Source organism: Bos indicus, chromosome 16 (assembly GCF_029378745.1).
Source record: "Bos indicus isolate NIAB-ARS_2022 breed Sahiwal x Tharparkar chromosome 16, NIAB-ARS_B.indTharparkar_mat_pri_1.0, whole genome shotgun sequence".
Classification (NCBI taxonomy): domain Eukaryota; kingdom Metazoa; phylum Chordata; class Mammalia; order Artiodactyla; family Bovidae; genus Bos; species Bos indicus.
In genome coordinates, this window is record NC_091775.1 from 1,278,163 (window position 1) to 1,300,013 (window position 21,851).

General features: G+C 51.7%; 1 protein-coding gene and 1 pseudogene across 1 annotated transcript; both read left to right on the plus strand.

The window, feature by feature from the left end:
- The first annotated feature begins 2,994 nt into the window (after positions 1-2,994).
- On the plus strand, positions 2,995-17,086 carry PRELP (proline and arginine rich end leucine rich repeat protein). The gene is made up of 3 exons (XM_019976500.2): positions 2,995-3,161; positions 10,572-11,557; positions 14,497-17,086. The coding sequence occupies exons 2-3, from the start codon at positions 10,588-10,590 to the stop codon at positions 14,670-14,672; spliced, it is 1,146 nt and encodes a 381-aa protein (XP_019832059.1). The 5' UTR covers positions 2,995-3,161; positions 10,572-10,587; the 3' UTR covers positions 14,673-17,086.
- A 4,659-nt stretch (positions 17,087-21,745) lies between these two features.
- On the plus strand, positions 21,746-21,846 carry LOC139176598 (U6 spliceosomal RNA; annotated as a pseudogene).
- The last annotated feature ends 5 nt before the right edge of the window (positions 21,847-21,851 follow it).

Here is a 21,851-nt window from a genome sequence, read left to right on the forward strand (position 1 = left end):
GAGTTTCTGAACATACATACAATGTCCTGGCCAGAAATAAGGAGGACTAGGAAGCTTTTTCTCTGAGAAGAAATGAGCCCTGGTTGGCGCCAAGCCAGGGAAGAACGTGGGGTCTGCGGGGCCTGAGCCCCTGGCAACGAGCCAGGAGCCAGCGTGTCTCCAGAAAGGAAATAACCACTCTGTGGAAGGTTTCTGTTCTGGGCACACAGCCTTAGAAAGTGTCAGAGGTCTGCTAGGCTAGAGGGGCCTTCCAGGACAAAGGGAGTGTCCTGCAGCCCTGGAGGGGAAACGCTAACTGCCTACTGACTGCACAGCCCCCGGGGAGGGATAACCAAGACCTGAGATGGAGTTTTCCACTGTACCAGTGATAGAAGTACTCAGATTCAGAAATGAAGTTAACTTTCAGAAGAAAGTTTGGATTAGAGAATAATTGAACTATCCAGTCAATAGACGGCAAATGATACATGCAGATGAGAAAACTAAGGCTCAGAAAGGGCAAATGAGTAGCCTCAAGCCACTTAGCCAGCATGGAAAGGAGGCAGAGCCACAGCTGGACCCACATATGTGAGACCAAGTCCGTTACTGTAAAAATGGGTCAGGAGGGGGCAACAAGCCCAAGTGTCCATCAGGAGGGGCCACTCAGATAACTATGGGGCAGAGAGTGAGGGACAGCCTTAGGTACCGATACGAGTGATCATCAAGCTATCCTACAGAGCAAAAATAAAAGTGCGTAGCTGCTTGTACTTACTGCTTACATGTGCATTAAATAAACCTGGCAAGACACAAGAAACTGGATGCCGATTGCGTCCTGAAGGAAACTGGATGATGGAGAGACAGAGAGGGGAGAAGACTTTTCCCTGGTGCAATCTTTTGTGCCGTTTGGAATTTGAATCAAGAGACAGTATTAGCTTTTCAAACATTTTTTAAAAGAGAGTGACAGAGAATTTCCTTGTTCAACCCTCTTAAATGTGATGAAACAGACTTCTACTGACCACCGAGGGCGTGCCAAGCCCCAGGTGGGTGCTGCGGCTTATGCTATGATGAGTAAGATGCTGCCTCTACCCACCAGGAGCCACTCACCCCAGGTGACCCAGATCCCCCAGGCTGGGTGGTGGGATAAGCAACCACAGGTCTCCCACAGCTCTTCCCTGCTGTGCATTTTCCCAGACCCCCAACCACCTTAGGCTGGGAGCCTCAGTTGGTGAGGGGTGAGGGTCTGCCCTAGACCCAGCCCTAGTGGGCCTGACGACCACGAGCCAGTCTGAGCCAAAACTGCCCAGGCCACACCGCGACTTCCCAGCAGAGTCTTCAGGTAGGGCCATGGAGAGGTGGGAGCCTGCACCACCTCCCTGTGGAGAGGATCGTACACAATCATGCCCTTTTTCCTCTTGCTTCAAGCACTCACTGCTTATAATCAAGCAGCAGTTGCTGAGCAGATCAAATAAGCAGTGAGCCCTGAAGATGAGATTTCAGCCTGGGTGGGAAGTGTGAGCAGGTCCTGACTCTGGAAATGTATCTGTGATCTACCACATCGGGGAGCCCCCTCCCTCCCGCCTCGCCCTTCCTGTACTTTCCTGCCCCCGCGTTCTGTCCCCCTGAGCACACTTCCTAGGAGTGTGCAGCAGCAGCAGCAACCCCGGTATCTGGACTTCCTGCCATTCTCCCCAGCAGTCACTTCATACTGTCCTTGATACGCCAAGAAAAGATAAATACCTCCCCTTGGGTCAAGCTACACCAATTGGTGTCCCCGAGATTCAAGAACGGGAAGCTCTTTCTGGAGGAAACGTGCAAGTGTCCATGGAATTCTCCAGGCAAGAATACTGGAGTGGGTAGCCAGCCATTCCCTTCTCCAGGGGTATTCCTGACCCAGGGATCAAACTTGGGTCTCCCACATTGCAGGTGGATTCTTTACCATCTGAGCCACCAGGGAAGCCCCTTTCTGGAGGAGCTACCTCTTTTTGGAAATGGCTAAGGGTCTAGCTGTATGAAGTCAGTGAATCACAAAATGCTCTCCCTGTCAATGCTTCCAATGAAGCTGTTCTCCATGGACTTGATGATAGAAAATGTAAATATAAGCAAGTTTTCTTAGTCATCAACTGAGGTGGCAGGAAGTTGTGATGGGTTGCTACTTAACACTTAACTGCAAGTGTGCTGCAGTTTTTTAATTGAGAAAAATCAGGAGAGGTGAAGATCTTACCTGAATGCGTCTCCTGGGAAGACATGGACAGGGAACATTTGGGTTTCCCCATTTACTCTGTTTGATGACCATACAGCACCCAAATCTCTCCTGAGTGTGACATACATGGAGAAGCTGAAAGAAGGCACTGGCATTATCCACACGAACAGTGACTTTAAGTCTCACATAAAATCTTTATTCTGCCTTACTCTGCAGTGCAGTCCCAGGCCTGACTTTTCCCTCTCCGGTTCTCAGAGCGCCTGGCAGCCAAACCACGGCTATCTCCCATGCCAGCTCACACAGAGCAGGACTCCTTCCCCCTAGCAACCTCCTAGGGAAGGTGACCCAGGGAAGGACCGTCACTGCTCAGAAAACACATCCCCACCCCCACATTTGGGAATTCAAGAGCAGAGGAGTGAGGGGCATCAGAAGCAAGGCAAATGTGTCAGGAGGAGAAATGCGAGACTGGTGCTGGACCCAGCCATCCAGTTCTCGCCTGCACAGAGGTTGCTTTCATTCCTTTTCTTCTGTTAATTTGGCCTGTTTTCCAAACATGGGTCAAACAACCCCCCTCCCAGAAGCAGCAGCAGCAGAAGGAAATGTTATTAAAAACGGGTCCGTTAGTGGGCATGGTGTGTGGATGGAGTCTTTGGGATTTTGGCTGCCAAATAAAGACTTTATTGTTGTCATTCCTCTACTCCCAAGCTCCCTCCCTCTCTTCCCTCCTCTCTTCCCTCCTCCCTCCCTTGCTCCCTTCCTCCTCCCCTCCCTACTTACAATCGGCCTGGCCCTCCCCTAAACTAACCTCCCTACCCCAATAGGATCTGGTGGAGGAAGAGTCAGGCAAACACAAGCACGCACACACCACTGGGAGACCAGAACTTCTGGCTGGCTCTCTGCTGCCACAGCTCCACTGAGGGTGGGGGGAGGCAGTCTCGCCTCGCCGGAGACAAACCCGAGCTGAGAGGAGAGGCAGGTGGTTCAGGTAAGCCCGTCTGGAGGAGGAAGGCTCCGGCCTCCAGCCAGCCCCTTCCCACCCCATCCACGCCAGGCTACTGCTCTAGGCTCTGTCCTCGCCTTCCTTCCTTCCTCCCACCCCTCCTTCCTGTCTTCTACCGGATTTTTCTCCTTTCAGAGGAGCTCAGATCAGTCATCCTCATTTCGTCTCCACCCTCTTCCTTCTCTTCATCGTTCTGCACCCATGTATTGGCTTGTTGCAAAAGTTAAACTTTCTTGGTACAGATGTGTACTGTAGCACAGCTATGCTGCACGCAGCATTTCTACAGATCGGGTTCCCATGGAAACTCTAGAACCCGTTTTGCTGAATCTTTGATGCTTTGTCACACACTGTCCCAGGCACACACATGTGCCACACAGATGCTGCACTTTCACTTCGCATGCACACACACGAATACACACACAGTGTGAAAGCATCCTGTCCATTCACCTCCGTTCTGACGGCATTTGACACGCAGAGCAGAGCACACAGTGACAAGACCCTGGCAGGAACGCACACAGGCACGCGCGCACTGCACCGAGGAGAAAAGAGCAAGTGCGTCTTCCCACCGAGGTGGCAGAGCCAAAGAAATCATGTGCCCCGAGTGCAGGCAGAGCAGGAACAGGATGAACAGCAGCAGGGGCTGGAGAGGTTTCTTCGTTCTTTAGAATTTAATTGGGTGGGAGAGAGAAAAAAGCAGCTTTCCAACCTGCACAGTGTATTCCCAGTAGCTCTGACTTTCTCTGCCTCACTAGTTCAAACCACTTTTCTTTTGGAAAGAGAGAGAAGAAAGCAACCCTACTCTGAAGCCTTAGAGGTACTATTTCCCAGCACTGGGGGTATTCATTTCTGTTTTCGGCAGGCAGCCAGAAAAGAATTCTCTTTAAAGCCACTTCAACATAATCCCACATTGGCAAGGGCTCCCTATGGGAGAGGAAAAAAGACGCAGTTCCTTAATCAGTCAAGGGAGGGGAAAACTGAAGTGGGAAACGGGATTTTTTAAATAGGGTGGACCCTCTCCATTTCCCCAGCTCATTCCTCTTCGATTATGCAGAGTGTTATCCCAAGGCCAGAAGGGCATGGCCTAGGAGAGGGTCTCCAAGTACCTGGAGACCTGGGTGCAGGGGAGGGTGAGAGGTGCTCACTAGAAATACAGACAACCGGACCCTTTGCTCTAGACCCACGGGATCAAGACCCAAGAAGCTGCTGTTGTTTCAGGATGTGAGAGGCAGCAAGGGTTTGAGAGTCTGAACCAGAGGCCTGAGGGAGACATGTGTAGGACTGAACAGCCCAGGATTCTGGCAGCGTTAGCTGGGCAGACAGGCTGTGTGGCTTCCCGGACAAGGACTGTCTGATGGAGCAGCTTCCAAGTGTCTCTAGTGGGCCACCCTCTTTTGCAGAGTAGAAGCAAGCACCTGAAGGAACGGAAGACCTTCTGTGAGCTCTCCGCTTCTTGTCTCCTTGTAAGCACTGGCAGCTGTGTAATGAAGGAACATTCCAGAAAGCAATTTCCCCCAAGGTAGCTCCAAAGAGCTTAGGCTTCCTCCTACCTGCTAATCTGCCTGCCTGGGCCCCCAGGGGCACTGTGCAGGGCTCCTCCCCACCCCTGTTAGATCCCCTGCTCCTGCCCAGTAGCTGCCTGCTCTGGCGGGCCTGCACAGAGGATGGGCCTAACCGCAGGGTCTGCACTACCCCTTCACCTCCCCGGGGGCAGCCCCACCTCTTGGGCCTCTGGGGGAAGCTGGAAGGGAAAGGTACCCAAGGTTGGGAGGGGAAGTCCCGAGTCACGGTGGACTCCACAGCCAGCTGAGGTCAGCAGGCTGCGGTGTTCCTGGTCAGCACCCCCACAGCTGCTGCAGAAAGGCTCAGGGATGGGAGCGGGTGTTAGTGAGGGGGAGGGACAGAGTGAACATTCCCCAAATGGCTGGGGGCATCTATGGCTTCTCTAATTATTTGATTCTGAGACCTAAATGTGGTTTCACAGGCCTGAAAGGGGAGGAGCTTGCTCTGTGTAGGAGAGTTGGTAGAAATCCAAGTAACCATCTGCAAGGATCGGCATTCAGTGGAGGGAATGGCTGTCCTCTGGCCAAGCTAAGAGAAAGAGACCCCATTACTTTGAAATAATGTCAGTAGTAGCTTAACATTCACCGAGCACTTGCTTTTTTGCACATTTACTCACTTAACCTTCAAAATAATCTGATAAAAATGTATTAGTATGCCCATTTTACAGATGAGGAAACTGAAGCTTAGTAGAGGCAAGAGATTTCCCAAGAGTACCCAGCTAAACAGCTGAGGAGTTGCAGGGTTGAGACCCACATCTATAAGCACTCAACACATCAGACAGACTCCTGTAGGCTTTCTTCAGGGAGTGGAAAAGCTAGGGGATTGAGGCAGAGAGAAGGACTTAGTGAGGAGCCGTGATGAGAGGACAAGAGCCATCTCATCCTAAATTGTTCCCCTTGCCTTCAGAACGGAAAATTTGCTCTTCTGGACTAGTGGCCTGAGGCCAAAAAAGATTGTGTTTACATGTTGCCTTGCGGTAGACACTGGGGAGACAGATGGTTTCTCCATTAGAGTGTTAGATTTATTTTTAGCTCTTTTTGATCTGTAGCACATTTTAAAGTCACTTGTCACGTTTACTTCTGAAAATAACCCGATGAGGAACAGAGGGACAGGGAAGATTTCTTTATCTGTGTTTTGCAGGTAAGGGAAGTGAGGCTAAGGACAGGGTCGCGTCACCAAAGGCAGTGGTGGCTGGGCGGGGACCCCACACCCTCCGTCTAGTTTGCACCATGATGCTCTCTTCACTTTGCCCCAGTCAGCCTTACTCCTATTCTGATTTCACTCCCCAAGAAAGGGACAGTGAGTTGGTGACTTGCTGAATTCACCATGCCTCCACGTTAGCCCTTTCCTTACCTCAGAACCCCACAACGCCTACTTGGAGGCCTTGGAAGAGTCTAAGGCAGCTGCGGTGGGCCTGCCTCACTCCTCTGTTAACAGCTGGGCAGAGACGACCTGATTCTCCCAGCTTCCAACTCCCCTGTGGGCTTCAGGAAGACATAGAGAATAGAATGGCTTTCAGAAGTCTGAGTTTAGGACAGCAAGAAGGAAACCAAAAAAGAGGGTCATCCCAATGTTCATGGGCACGGCCCTGGCAGGGGCAGCCCCCCTCCAACGGCAGGGTCATTAGCTGGGTTAAGCCACGGAGGTCCCAGGGGTCAAGCCACGGAGGTCCCAGGGGTCATGAGCTGGATGTGAAATCTGACAAGAACACCAGGAAGTAGTGTGGAGTCATCCTTCTTTAACCCAAGGAGACACACCCAACCTCACTCTCAGCTCAACCCCAATCCCAGGCTCTCTCCATACAAAGCCAATTACCCTATGATTTGGTAAACCCTTGTGGGCCTCAACCCAACCCTGCCCTGAGGCTAAACGTTGCAAGAGTCCTGGGAGTATGAACCTTAAATGAATGAATTTATGAGCTAAACAGGGATAGGACTATCTCACTTTAAAAATCAGAGTCTCTTGAGAGGATATGTTCTTTTGCAAACAAATAAATGAATAAATGAAACCCCTGCCATTTGCAGAGATTTTATGCTCTATGACAGGTCTTCATGTGGATGATCCCATTTGATCCTCACACAGTTGAGGACCCTGGACCTGAGGAGGTGGGTCAGAGCCAGGATTCAAGCCTAAGTCTCTAATACTTGAGATTGAAATTTGAATTTAAAACTCTCAGAAAATCTCAAATGGGAGAGTGAATTTGGGGTTGGTCAAAGCACTTGCTTTCCTCTCACAAATGAGCAGCTTTTTGAGAACAGGTGTTGGTGAATGGGATTACAGGAGGTCAGTGGTTACAGGCGGTCCAGATGCATTTATTGATCAAGCAGTGAGCTCAGCCCAGCAGAAAGTGGGGAGGTGTGCTTGCGAAGGCATAAGAAATTTAAAAATCACATACACTTACAATCCCGCCTAAGGGAACTTATGACTGGACAGAAGGTTCTGGAAGACAGGAACATACGAAGGTGTGACTTAGGGCTTTGTGGGAGAGACTATGGCTCCCTTTGGAATGCAGGGACTTCTCGTCTGTCCCAAATTCTGGTTTGGAGACTTAGAGTGTGTGGACAGCCCAGACTCCATCAGGAAGGAGCACTGTCCCATGAGAAAAGCCTTAGAAATGAGCACTGCTTCCTCAAGGGAGGAGCGTGCGCACACACACACAGAATGGTTCAGCCCAGACTCCATCAGGAAGGAGCACTGTCCCATGAGCAAAGCCTTAGAAATGAGCACTGCTTCCTCAAGGAAGGAGCCTGCGCACACACACACAGAATGGTTCAGCCCCAGGGCTAAGAGCAGACCTAGCTAATTCAACAGACCTAGTTTCTCCAAGGAACAGGCCCAGGAGCTTCTCCTTGAGAACCTTCTCAGCTCTGAAAGGAGCATGGCCAGCCCCCAGAGGTCTGGAGTGTAGACGGGTCAGAGGGCCGGTGGGGAGATAAGGGAAGTTGCCGAAGGGTCTGGCACAGGAGGTGGCGGCAAGGGCGGCCGGTGTTCACAGCGATGGCAGGGGTGGGAGGCACGCCCGTCGGGTGGAGCTGAGACTGACCCGCGGCTCTGACGCGCCTGAGCCAAGTGCTGCCCGGGCCCCACGTCACCGGGAAGCGCTTCGTGCCAGGGCCAGCTGCCGCTCCGCACAGGCGTGACTTGCCCACTCAGGGCCCAGGGTAAATGCTCCTGTTGACCAAGGCAGTGAAGGGGAGGGGGCTCCGCCAGGCTGGAAAGCCTTCCCAGGGCTTCTCACTGCACAAGAGACCTCTTGCTTATTGTCAGGCTCCCAGCTGGTCAGGAAGTAAAAAGTGCCAAAGCAAAAAAATTTAAGGTCACAAAAACTGGGGCTTTAAAAATGTTAGGTTTTAGCACACGAATATAATGCTTTAACCCCATTTAAAATCTCTGTGCAATACTGTTGTGCTATTTCAAGAAAATGACAGAACTTGTAACATTTTCATTGATAGTTCACCAATTACAAGCAGTGTGGGGTCTGGCAACAAGACTCAAGTTTAGTCTTACAATGAATGTCTTTTCACCTCAGTCTTTTTGGTGTATCCCCAAGATTGTTACATGCACAACAGGAGATAAAGCCGAGAATCTAACTGCAGCGTCCTTTGTGATAGGATGCCAGGGGAAATGGCCCCCTGGGCCCCCTTGGAGAGGTCTGCCTGAGAAGAGACCACCTTAGAGGAAGGAGAAGGAGCAGAAGCTGCAGGGCAGCCTCCTCTCCCTTCCCTCCGCGCTGTCTCCATTCTGCTCCTTCCTTTCCACACTCTATACTCCGTGAGGACCCACGCATACACACCAAGGAGGGGCGCGTGCATTTGCTCATGTGTGTGGCACAGGGAGAGGAGTGTCTGTGCGAGCGTGTGTGGGCTGGGTGTCCAGGGCAGGTGTGCAACAGGTGTAGGTAGACTCCCTCACCCCTCCAGGGTGAGCTCTGCCCTTGTCCATGTTTCTTGTCACACTCAGCTCCTTCCAAGTAACAGACTCAGGCTAAACATCTGGTGAGGGGCTTCTACTGAGCTAGCTTTGAACAAAGCTAGCAGGAAGCCAGTACTGGGTCACACAAGGGAAGAACCTAGCTGATGTGGGCTCCAAAGAAAGCGGGGGAAGCCTGGCGCAGAGGCAGTGATCACAGGGTCCAGATGCAGCTGAGGATACACTCCAGCCCCCTCTCTAAGAACTCCAAGAAACCTGCATCTCCAAAGTGTCCCAGGCCCTAGGAAGGGGAGGGGCAGACCACCGCAAATTGTGAAGAAGCAGCAAAGAGGGCCATTGGAAGCAACGTGGAGACAGAGATCCCGGAGCAGACAAGAGGGGCTGTCACAGGGACCTTGGGAGGGGAAAGGACAGGTAACCCGACAAGCTAGGGCAGGGAGTCTGAGAGAGATGCCAGTTTTTGTCTGCAGCCTTGGGTCTACCACAGTTTCCTCAGCTTAATTTGACTCAAACCACATGGCCCTATCTGCAGCATCATCAGAATCAATGGGAAGGTCAACCCCAGAGCATCCTTCAGCAACATATTCCACTATGTCTCTGAGGCAGGCGGGAAGTTCTCCTCTATATCCCACCCCGATATCATCAACTCCAATGCATATGGGAAGCAGCAATACCAGATCAGAAGAAATGAAAGTGGTTTCCCTGCAGCTTTTTAAAAAATTGAAACATAGTTGATGTACAATATTATCTAAGTTACAGGTGTACAACACAGTGGTTTACAATATTTAAAGGTTACACTCCATTTATAGTTATCATAAAATATTGGCTATATCTCCTGTGTTGTACAATATATCCTAGATTAGTTTATACGTAATAGTCTATACCTCTAATCCCCTATCCTTATATTGCCCCTCTCCACTAGTAACCACTGGTTCTCTATACCTATGAATCTGCTTCTTTTTTTTTGTTATATTCACTAGTTTGTTGTATTCCCCACAGCTCTCAGTTGCTTCCTTGTTTTTTTCCCCGGGAGCCTCCACATCTGGGGAGAAATTCTTGGTGTGTGTCCTGCTGGCAAAGACCAGCGTTCTCTGAGCTGAGCCCTGGGGAGGAGGGGTGAGCGGAGGCAAATGCAAGGGGACCGCAGCACTTCCTTCCCAAGAGCTTGCTGAGCCCACGGAGAAGTGGGTCTTTGTCCTGGGTCTGCTGTTATATAGCTTCCTGGCCTTGACAAGCTAGTACTCCCCTCCAGTACTCAATTTTTATAAATAGTTGAATCTGGACTTTGTGAATTTCAAAACACTTTAAGCAATGCTACTTTTTTTTTCAAATGCATGCTTCAGCTAACCCTTAATTTGTGTAACAGATTTTAAAACCACAGAGCTCCTCATGTTGGACAGGGGTGAGTTGGGGGGTCCCCCAGGGCCATCCCCTTGGTATCCCTCCCTCAGGAGGACTCCACAGAAATGGGGCACAGTTTGGAAACCACTGAGTTATGGAACCAGTAAGGACCCTTCCAGATGTAATACCCCAGGACTCTATGGCTCACATATCCTAACATCCCTCCTATAAGGGGAGAGATTATTTTCTCATGCTGCAAACCAGGAGACTGAGGACTAGAGTGGTTAAGGGTATTCTCCAGGAAACCCTGGGACTCCTGATTCACAGCCCAGAATGCATTCTGCCAAGACAGCTGACACTCTAGCACATCAGCACCTGGGCCTCTGGGAAAGGGAGTCAGACACTCAAACCCTTGCTGCTGGATACAGGCAAGCAAGGAGATGCTTCCACAGGTCCCTGCCACAGCTCCCCCCAAGCCCATCCCGGCCAACTCCAGCTGCAAAGACACGTGTTCTTTTTACTGAGGCCCAGCAGGCTGATGACCTCCCGCGTTCCTCCCCACAGGTGTGTCGCCTGGATCATGAGGTCATCCCTCTGCTGGCTCCTCACACTTCTCCTCATCTTGGCCACAGCGGCCCAAGGCCAGCCAACAAGACGACCGAGGCCCAGACCGAGGCCTCGGCCCAGACCCAGGCTCAGACCCACACCCAGCTTCCCACAGCCCGATGAGCCAACGGAGCCTACAGACCTGCCTCCCCCACTGCCCCCAGGCCCCCCGTCGGTCTTTCCTGACTGTCCCCGGGAGTGCTACTGCCCTCCTGACTTCCCGTCCGCCCTCTACTGTGACAGCCGCAACCTCCGAAAGGTCCCTGTCATCCCGTCCCGCATCCATTACCTCTATCTCCAGAACAACTTCATCACCGAGCTCCCGGTGGAGTCCTTCAAGAACGCCACGGGCCTGAGGTGGATCAACCTGGACAACAACCGGATTCGAAAGGTGGACCAGAGGGTGCTGGAGAAACTCCCCAGCCTGGTGTTCCTCTACATGGAGAAGAACCAGCTCGAAGAGGTGCCCGCGGCCCTGCCCCGGAACTTGGAGCAGCTGAGGCTAAGCCAGAACCAGATCTCCAGGATCCCGCCCGGGGTCTTCAGCAAGCTGGAGAACCTGCTGCTGCTGGACCTGCAGCACAACAAGCTGAGTGACGGCGTCTTCAAGCCTGACACCTTTCAGGGCCTCAAGAACCTCATGCAGCTCAACCTGGCCCACAACACCTTGAGGAAGATGCCCCCTAAGGTGCCCTCCGCCATCCACCAGCTCTACCTGGACAGCAACAGAATCGAGGCCATCCCCAGTGGGTACTTCAAGGGCTTCCCCAACCTGGCCTTCATCCGCCTCAACTACAACCAGCTCTCAGACCGGGGCCTCCCCAAGAACTCGTTCAACATCTCCAACCTGCTGGTGCTGCACCTGTCGCACAACAGGATCAGCAGCGTGCCCGCCATCAGCAGCAGGCTGGAGCACCTGTACCTCAACAACAACAGCATCGAGAGTGAGTGCGGGGACTGGGGCGGCGCGGGCGGGCGGCTGGCTCTCCCTCCTCAGCGCTTCCACGCGGGCCTCAGGCCTGTGCCTGAGGACGCAGAAGCACCCAGTCTGGCACAGTCTTCAAACCTTGGTCTTTCCACTTGCAGCCCACATGACCTTCAAAGAATATCTGACCTCTCTGGCAAGTCTCCTCATTTGTAAAATGGCACAAAATATATATGAAGATTTACTAGTTTAGTATGGATAAAGTGCCCAGAATACCATGCTTGGAGGGTAACAGCTTTTCTACCTCCAGCCCTTCTCACCAGCCCCTGCTCCTTTGCCCTCCAGACCTGTAGGTAAGGGAGACGTGAAATACAGTCCTGGACATTCTCCTAAAGAATGGTGACATTTAAATGCTGACTCTGGAATGTCCTGGAGAAGCCAATGGCACCCCACTCCAGTACTCGTGCCTGGAAAATCCCACGGACGGAGGAGCCTGGTAGGCTGCAGTCCATGGGGTCTCAAAGAGTCAGACATGACTAAGCAACTTCACTTTTACTTTCATGCATTGGAGAAAGAAATGGCAACCCACTCCAGTGTTCTTGCCTGGAGAATCCCAGGGATGTGGGAGCCTGATGGGCTGCCATCTTTGGGGTCGCACAGAGTCGGACACAACTGAAGCAACTTAGCAGCAGCAGCAGCTGGAGTGTCCTGGATCTGTCCACTGCAGCCGTGAGAAAATGGGCTTCTTCCCAAGCCTGAGCCTAGGTTTTAAAGAGTCTGTAAAAACATACAGAGAGGCCGTTCTGTGTATATTATGAGTGGCTGGTGGTTTAGTCGCTAAGTCGTGTCCGACTCTTTGTGGCCCCGTGGACTGTAGCCTGACAGGTTCCTCTGTCCATGGGATTTTCCAGCAATAATGGTGGAGTGGGTTGCCATTTCCTTCTCCAGGAGATCTTCCCCACCAAGGGATCAAACCTGGGTCTCCTGCATCACAGGCAAATTCTTTTACCAATTGAGCCACCAGGAAAGCCCCACACTAAAAATCCTACGACTGGAAAAGAAATGGCAGTCAGGGGAATATGTCTGTATGTGGATGCTTTTCTGAATCTATCTGGAAGGCTGAAGGATTTGGTCATAAAAGTCAGTACACTCAATGTAGAATTTGCCTAAGCTACATTTACAGGGTCCTGGGCTTTGGATAAAAAATGTAGGTGAGAAAAAAGACTGGAAGTGACAGTTTTGCCTAATCAAAAACATCAGATCTGAGCAGAGCATCAGCAGAACAATTTAAAAACAAATGTGAGAATATTCTCTGGCCCCTGGACAAAATCAGGCTACATCCACAAGACGAATGCAGCAGCTGTGGGAATGGAGACCAAGGAGAAAGAGAAGCACTCCCCAAATGATATTAGGAATCCTTAGCTTTCAAGCCAAAGGATGAGAGGGAGATTGTTGAATTTCTGTAATCTCGAAACAAGTGGATAATAGAACAGGCTTATTCACTCATCTGAGATAATTACCCAAAGGTAGGGGAAGTCTTCTTAAATCTTGCAAGAAAGAAATTCAGGAAAAGGCAAAACTGTCTAATTGTACCCTGCAGGTAGCAAACTGATGGAACACATTACTCCCACGAGGCTGTATCGGCCAAAAATCTAGACAGAAAGGATACCTTGATTAATAAATGGTTGACAATGTTCTATCAGATTGTGGATAAAAACAGGCTGTGGTGAGAGGGGGTGGTGATCCAGCCTTCTGAGGTTGAAGACGGAAAGATTCCACCCACTCTCACCATTTCACAGTTTCAGAACAGCGCATCAGGGGGGTAAAGTCCAAAGCTACAACAGGTCATAGGAAGAAAATTCATCTACGTCAGGGCTCTTTCTGCTGCTCCAATGCTGAAGAGAGAAGAAAGCGGAGAGAGGGAAGAGGAGGAAGGAGATGAAGAGCACCCAACCACCACCCACAGAAGATAAAAGAAGCAAGGCTTGGGAGGATAGAAAACTTCATTTAGAAGAGGGCATACCAAAAAGGTGAAGGGGAAAATGGAAACTCAGCTTCCATTTGAAAACCTACCTCCATTTGCCCATCTCTTCCCTTTCTAGCTCACTTTACCCAGAGTCAGTCATCAGTCCAGAATCAACGGCTCCATCACATCCTGGCACCCTTTCTCTTCCTGTCATACCTAGGTCAGTCAACCTAGCCATCTTCTGCTCACCCTCAAGCCTCACATCCCGCTTACAGGAGAACCTCTGGGGTAATCCATCCACTGCGGGCTTCAGATCTTGCTTCCCTCCACTGTTTCTCCACATGCAGCCAGATTCATCTTTCTACAGTATAAACCTGATCATAGCGCCCTTCCAGATTTAGCCCCCCCGGGACACCAGTTCATAAATCCCACTGTCCCTCTCATAACAGCAGTCCTGCTCAGTGACATTCCTCAGACTAGAAATCAGAGACCCCATCCTTAGTGAAATATCTGAAAGTCTCCTATAATTGGTGGCCACAACTGGAGCCTCTCCAGTTTACTCTGCTTAGTATATCACGTTGTACTATTTACTGGTTCCTAACTCTGCCATGAGCTTTTTGCCCTCCACAACATCATTCAAATAGGTCACAGCATCAGAACACCATCCCCAGGTCTCTACATGTTAATCCTATCTTTGAAGGGTCAGCTCAAAGTTCACTTCCTCCATGAGTCTTTAGAGTGAGTTTGCAATAACAATTGTTGATCGGTTCCAATTTAGTTCATTTTATGAACGGGTAAACCAGCTTGGAGGTTAGGGTCAATTACTCATGGTCGCATGTTCCCGAGAACTGGTGAGCCAGTTCCAGAGAAGAAATCTCTAGGGTCTTTATCCTTGTCCACCCTCTTTTCCCTCCACGTTTTGGCCTCTAGCCCTATCTGGCCTGACCCCCTGCCCACCTCTCCTGCTGACTTCTCCCTTTCTTTCTCCGCAGAAATCAATGGGACCCAAATTTGCCCCAACAATATAGTCGCCTTCCATGACTTCTCCTCGGATCTGGAGCACGTGCCGCACCTCCGCTACCTGCGGCTGGATGGGAACTACCTGAAGCCGCCCATCCCGCTGGACCTCATGATGTGCTTCCGCCTGCTGCAGTCCGTGGTCATCTAGGCCCTCCTGTGCCCCTGGAGCTCCTCCGACCGCGCTGAACGTGGAGGCCCAGGCGCCCGTGCCCACAGCTTGTTTGCTCTGTCTCCTTTTCTTGCTCCCAGCTCTGCCCTTCTTATCCCACCTTCCTGAGTCAGGGACAAGCCACATACTCTGCTGCCCCTGCAGCTTCTAGAACAAGATTTCCAAAGGCTTGATTTGGTCCACCCAGTTCAAAGACACCTGCTGTGCACCCCAACTTCTGGTCCCAGAAGCACAGGTGTATATCTAAAGACATCCCACTCTCTTCCTCCCTCATCACTCCTGGGTTAGCCCTGGCCATGGATGGAAATCTGGTTCTCGTCCTGGCCAAAGCAAGCAGAGCATGGTCAGGGGCAGCCTAGACGTGAAGTTTGGAAAGTCCTGCTGGAAACTCCTCTATTGTGAGCAGCTCTGACCCAGACAGACTGAGGAACTCAGGTCTCCTGGGTCAAGGATCCCATCTTCCAAAACTGCTGCTGCCCTGCCCCATTCACAGGCACCAGACAGGCACCTGTCCTCTGCCAGCCTGGGTTCTGGAAAGGAGATGCAAGGGAACGGCTGAAGAAGGATGCAGGCTCAGAGATGGGCACAGGGACCTGCTGCTCCTTCATAAGGTGAGAGGGGCCCTTCTCGGCACACAGCCTCCTGGCTGAGCCTCTGTGCCAACAGTAAGAGCAGGGAGGAGCATTCCAGGAGGAGAGTGGCACAAAAACCCAGGGACCAGCCAGTGGGAGAGGCTGGGAGTCAGAACCCACGATGGCCCGTGTGGGTGCGGATGGCCCCTTGGCGGCTGGACAAGAGGCCCAGTGCCTGAGGAGCAGCACAGGGAGGGTACAGAGCCAGCAGCCCCGCCCTGCCCTGCCGTGCGCTCTCTGCCTCTCCGTTGCTGGGGAGCAGCTCCTGAGGAACTGCTCAGAGAAGGGGTGGGGAGCCAGAAATCTCCCAGAGCCCTCTTCTGCTTGTGCAGCGGCCTCCCCTCTCAGCCAGGCACAGCAGTGACATCTGGTGGCTGATACTGCCCACAGCTGGTCCTGTGTCATCATCTTTCTGGGGTGATTTGCCAAGGTCAGGAGTTGGTCTCTAGTTCCCACTTGAAAAGCTGTGGGCGACACACGTGGTCTCTGTCCTCTGGGGTCTATAGGGTACTCGGTATACCCGAGGCACCAAGATGGGGGACCTGGTTCCCATATGAGTGAACCCAAGAGGGAAGCTTCAGGAACCCAGACGAGGATATGGCTTGTTCCCCTCTGCCCTCTCACCTTGTGGGTCCCTTCTGCTCTCTGCTTTCAGGTGGTAGACTAAGGAGGTGGCTACAGTACCCCTCCAAGGACCCTCTGGAGCTCATGTTCCCTATGCAGCTTCACCTTTTAGACCATGTTCTAAGGCAGCATGAGTCCTAAATATTATCTCCTCCTTTGCAATAATTTATTCCCTGTACGGACTGTCCTTCCCCCAAAGTTTTCACACACACTGCCCCCCAATCTGGCCCAGGGGAGCAGTGTGTGAAAGGCCTCTAAGAGAAGCCCGAGTCCACCAGAGCCGACTGACCTTCATCTCGCCTTTCCTCCCTCCAGTGGGTGGAGATGCCCCCCGCTAGAATCCCCAAGTGTACATTGGTGGGACTAGGGGGTGTGTGTCCTAGAAATGAGTAGGACACAGTGCCCACTCTCAAGTTAGGTTGAGAAAAGTTCCAGAGATGTTTAAGAAATTGGATTAAGCTAGCTCCCTAACTTCAAGAAATCTCCATTTTATTCTAATTTTTCTCTTTTGCTAATTTACAGAAAATAGGCCTGTTTCATCAAGTTCCTCCCCATGTTCCTATTCAACTGCTTCATTCTTTGCAGCTGCAGCTGGTTTTTCCAAAGCTCTTGCTTAAAGTCAAGATAAACTGTAGCCGAGGTGCTACGGCTTGGATAACCGCCCCTTGTGTATCTTACTCCCACCTTGCCCTCTCAGCCCCTCTGGTAATGAGCACAGCGCCTAGGACTCCTCAGGGAGGAGGGGTCATTCCCCTGCTCCTGCAAACCGGAAGTGTTTTGTTTCAGCAGCAACAAAATCACCATCATCCCAGTGCCCTGTCTAGAATATGCCGGCTTCCTCTATAGCTCCCTGCAGCTGTAAACCAGAGGAAACTGAATTGGCCGTATAGTTCCACGCCCCGCCCCACCCCCACACACAATGCGCTGGTTCCCCCTGGATTAAGGAGGCCGCCTCCTCCATATACAACTTCATTCTCTCAGTGCTGTTGGCATAGGCACATACAGATGTGTAAGTAGGTGTGTGTGTGTACTCTGTACCTACATCTATTCTTTCCTGAAGATCATGACAACTTTGTGAAACAACTTTCACATTCCATCACGCTTCACAGCAGAGAAAATAAAGTGATATGAAAAATATCCTGCTTGAAACTGACAATGTAAACAGGTGAGAACAGTACCTTAAATTCATCTTGCCGCCCTCTCCCCCTGCCTCCAACCTTACTGCCTCTGAGAAGACTGGTAGAGATAGGAGCCTATTCCTAAGAAACTCTAGGGAAATGATTCTAAAACCTTTTCTTGGGGAACTCCCCCCATTCCTAAAGTCAGATAAAAAAATCTGACAGCTACATGCGAAGCCCCAAACTCCAAGTTCTTTTCAACCCACAGATACTACTAGATGGTTGAGGGTCTCCCAAATGCTCAGCACTGAGACAGATACAGAAAGACACAAACCAGACTCCATTCCTAACCAGAAAAAACTTACAGACTAGTTGAGGACAGGCAGTGTAAGATGCACAGAACAATGTGGCAGGGGTATATCGAGCGCAGTGAGCAAAGGGCCAACCACTGCATCTGGAATGGTCTGTAGGCCATGCAGACATTCACAGAGGGGCAAGATCAGGATGCCCTAGAATCTCTCTTCTGGTGGAAGGTTTGTTTCAGAATCCTCCCGGACTACACCACCTCCTTTTGGATAAAAAGCTGCCAGATACTGTCCCACTCCTACCTTGCCTCCTAAATTTCTGCCTCAGTTCAATTCAGCAAGTGTTCAGTGTATATCAACTACGTGTAAGGTTTCCAGCTAAGAATTCAAGGACCGGTAATATATACCCCTTGCCCTTGAGGAATTCATAAAGGGAAAATCCATGAATTAGTAATTGCATGTCTTAAGTGTGGGCAATAATGCTGGGTACAAAAAGCATTGTGGAGAGGGTCTCTCCTTCTGCCTGGGAGAAGCCAGAATGGTTCCTATCATTTGCCCTGGATCTTAAGATTTGAATCAGATTTTGCCAGGTGGGAGGAGGAAAAAGCACATAAGCAGGAAAGAAGGGAACCAGCTTGAGAAAAAGATGGGAAGACATGGAGTCTACCGTGTGTGTGTGTGTCTGAGAGAAGAGGAAGAATGATTTGCAGTCATGGATTTATGTGGCTACAAGCCCTCGGCAGGAAATAGACCCCTGCTGTCCAAAAAGCAGGGGAGTTTCTGACACTTCCACCTCTGCCTCTCTCTCTCTGTGCCCAGGAACAGGGAAGCAATGGGGTCACCCTGCCCCAGACCTCTGTCCCCAGGGCCTGCCACCTCCACTCCATCATCACGCCTCCTGCTCCTCCTAACGAGGCTCGGATTAGAGTGGCTCTCCAGGGCTGAGCTGCCTGGAACAACAGCAGGACGGTTAGATGGTTCCCACACAGATTACACACACACATACCATGGGCCCTCACACACACACACACACCAAGGACCCTCACAGACACACACACACACCATGGACCCTCACACACACACACACACACACACCATGGGCCCTCACAGACACGCACACACACACACATACCATGGGCCCTCACACACACACACACACACACACACACACACCATGGACCCTCACACACACACACACACACACACACACCATGGACCCTCACACACACACACACACACACACACCATGGACCCTCACACACACACACACACACACACACACACCATGGACCCTCACACACACACACACACACACACACACACCATGGACCCTCTCTCTCACGCACACACCCCCCACGGGCCCTCACACACACGCGCGCACACACACCTCGTGGACCCTCACACACACACACACACACCATGGACCCTCCCTACAATCCATGGTAACCAGACAGCGTGTCGGGTGTGTTTGTGAAGCCAAGAGTAGAAGGGGTTGAGGATCTAGAACCTGAAGCCTGAATCCGAAGCGGCTCAGCCGGGGCCAGAGGAGCACGGAACTGGCGCATGCGCGGCGGGACCAGAAGCAGCCGAGAGCGAGAGCGGGCGCGGGGCTTGCAGGGGCCACAGGCCACAGCCGTAGACCCGAGAGCAGGAGAGCTGGGGGTGCAGCCCAGGGGAGCGGGGGCAGACTGCAGGGGAGATGAAGGAGCAGTCACACCACTTTCTTCTCAGGGAACAAGCGGTGCGGCGGTGGAGGGGTGACGCCCGGCTGACTGGAGTGGGCCGGGGGATCTGAACGCGGAGCCTCGGCTGTGGAGAAGGTTGAGGACCGCCCACCGCATGCGCCACCCGCTGCCTGGGCACCTCCCTGGCTCCAGGGCCATCTCTCCACCAGCAGAGCCTTCTGTGTCTCTCCTCGTGCGGGGGGCTGCCGGGGGATCAGGAACAGGTTTTGCTCTGGAGACAATGTTCCTGGGCTGGGAAAGCCCCTCCATTCCAGCTGGTGCCCAGGAACACTGCAAGCCAGGCTCTGGCCCTTGGGCCAGGCTATTAGCTCTGCCCCTTCAGGTATGTGCCAGGGCAGAGATGAGTTCTGCCAGGGCCATCTGTTCTGAGGGCACAGGGACGCATGGCCTCAGGACTTCTAGGGTGAAGCAAAGCAGGCAGCTGCTGCTGCTGCTGCTGCTGCTAAGTCGCTTCAGTCGTGTCCGACTCTGCGACCCCATAGACCGCAGCCCACCAGTCTCCTCTGTCCCTGGGATTCTCCAGGCAAGAATACTGGAGTGGGTTCCCATTTCCTTCTCCAAAAGAAGGCAGGGGTCATATGAATTAAGGATTTAGGACCTGACGCTGCCTCTATGTGATCTTGGGCAAGTCACCTCTTTGCTAGGCCTCTGATTCTCCACCTGTACTATAAAAGATTTGGATTAAATGATCCTAAACTTATTACTTTGCCAACAAAGGTCCGTCTAGTCAAGGCTATGGTTTTTCCAGCGGTCATGTATGGATGTGAGAGTTGGACTGTGAAGAAAGCTGAGTGCTGAAGAATTGATGCTTTTGAACTGTGGTGTTGGAGAAGACTCTTGAGAGTCCCATGGACTGCAAGGAGATCCAACCAGTCCATCCTAAAGGAGATCAATCCTGGGTATTCATTGGAAGGACTGATGCTGAAGCTGAAACTCCAATATTTTGGCCACCTCATGTGAAGAGTTGACTCATTGGAAAAGACTCTGATGCTGGGAGGGATTGGGGGCAGAAGGAGAAGGGGACAACAGAGGATGAGATGGCTGGATGGCATCACTGACTCAATGGACCTGGGTTTGAGTGTACTCTGGGAGTTGGTGATGGACAGGGAGGCCTGGCGTGCTGTGATTCATGGGGTCACAAAGAGTCGGGCATGACAGAGTGACTGAACTGAACTGAACTGAATGATTAATTAATGATCCTGAGACCCATGCAGCTGGGATTTAGTACGTGGTTAGTGGGAGGAAGCAGAGAGGAGGAGCATCATCTAAGAACCTGGGCAAACCATGTATACAGGCCGGCAGAATCAGGAGGAGGGTGTCTGAGCTCCTTCCCACTGCCTTCAGCAGGGACTTGCCAAAGGCACCAGGGAAAGAAGAGTCTCTCCCAAGAAGTGCGTCTTTGGTAAGGACCCCGGAGCGGGGAGATTCTCCTCAGACACCTGAGGACCCCACACGATGCTTTCTGGTGTTTATGATCAGGAAATGCTTTTCTAGGGCCCATTCGTGTAGGTCCGGAGAGTTTCCTGTATCTTCCTCTCCATCATTGTCAGAGAGCTTGAAGCTGGCTTTCAAATTCTACCGCATCCCCTGTTCATCTCCTCTTTGAATGTCTCTCCCTGTGGTGATTTTTGTGTACTTATAGTCCCATATTAGAGGTCCAGGTGGCAGGTAGTGGCGCTGGTCAGAGTACCTCAGGTGAGCCTCTTTATATCTTTGGATTCCATCTCTGAAACCAAAGCCACGTCACTCTCAGGCTGAAGAAAGCGGGAAAGGCGAGCTCCGTCCCTCCACAAAGCCCCACGGCTGCCTTCTCTTCTTGGAGAGTGCAGGATCTGAGAGGTGGGTGTCCCGTGCAGGGGTGGTAGCCACCTGCCCCCTCAAAGAAAGTGGGCCAGAAAAAGAGACAGACAGCAGACAGAGAGAGGAAAGGATGAGGTGGAGGTGGGAGGGGTCCGTGTGGGGCTGGGAGGGGAGGGCTGGGGGGAGGGAGAGAGAGAGTCTTTCCAACCAAGAAGAGGGGTGACGTGAGGGACCTGCTGAGGAAAGGGGAGAAGAAACGGCTGGACCTCAGGAAAGAGAGAAGTCATTGGCTTGACTCGCTCCCCGCCCTCCCCAGGCAACCTTCTACCCAGGCCCCTCAGAGGGTCATAACTTCCCCGTCAGAGTTCCCGCCTCTCTGGAAGCTGTGAGGCTCCATTTGGAACCCAGAGTCTACAGGGTAAGGTTGTGGGCTTTGAGGTGTTAGGCCTATTGGTGCGCAAGGGAGGGTGAGTGTGGGCGGAGGGGAGCACCGGGCACAGCGGGGTGGGGTGTTGGCGTTGAGGTTGGAGGGCGGCAGTAACTCGTCTTAGGGCTTTCTTCTTCAAGATTTTTTTGATTATATAATTTGGTTTGGAGTAAGGTGTCGGAGGTAAGTTGAAGAGACAGCTCTTGCTATGGATGGGGGCTTACCCCCTTGCCCAGCAAAAATTAAGAAAGAGGGAAAGTGCTCGCTTTAGCAGCATATATAAATATGCGCTACACACACACACACACACACACACACACACACACTGTATCAATGTAATTATGACTGGTTCGAGTTGTATGGCAGAAACCAACACAACATTGTAAAGCAATTATCATCCGATTACAAAATGAAAAACAAAATAAAATTGGGATGATACAGAAGATTAGCATGGTCCCTGCACAAGGATAATATGCAAATTCATGAAGCCTTCCATATTTTTTATAA

Bases quoted from the DNA above. Each gene is read 5' to 3' on its own strand.
- PRELP (XM_019976500.2), top strand. From the start codon at position 10,588: ATGAGGTCATCCCTCTGCTGGCTCCTCACACTTCTCCTCATCTTGGCC. The intron at 11,558-14,496 runs GTGAGTGCGGGG...CTTTCTCCGCAG, and splicing joins CAACAACAACAGCATCGAGA to AAATCAATGGGACCCAAATT.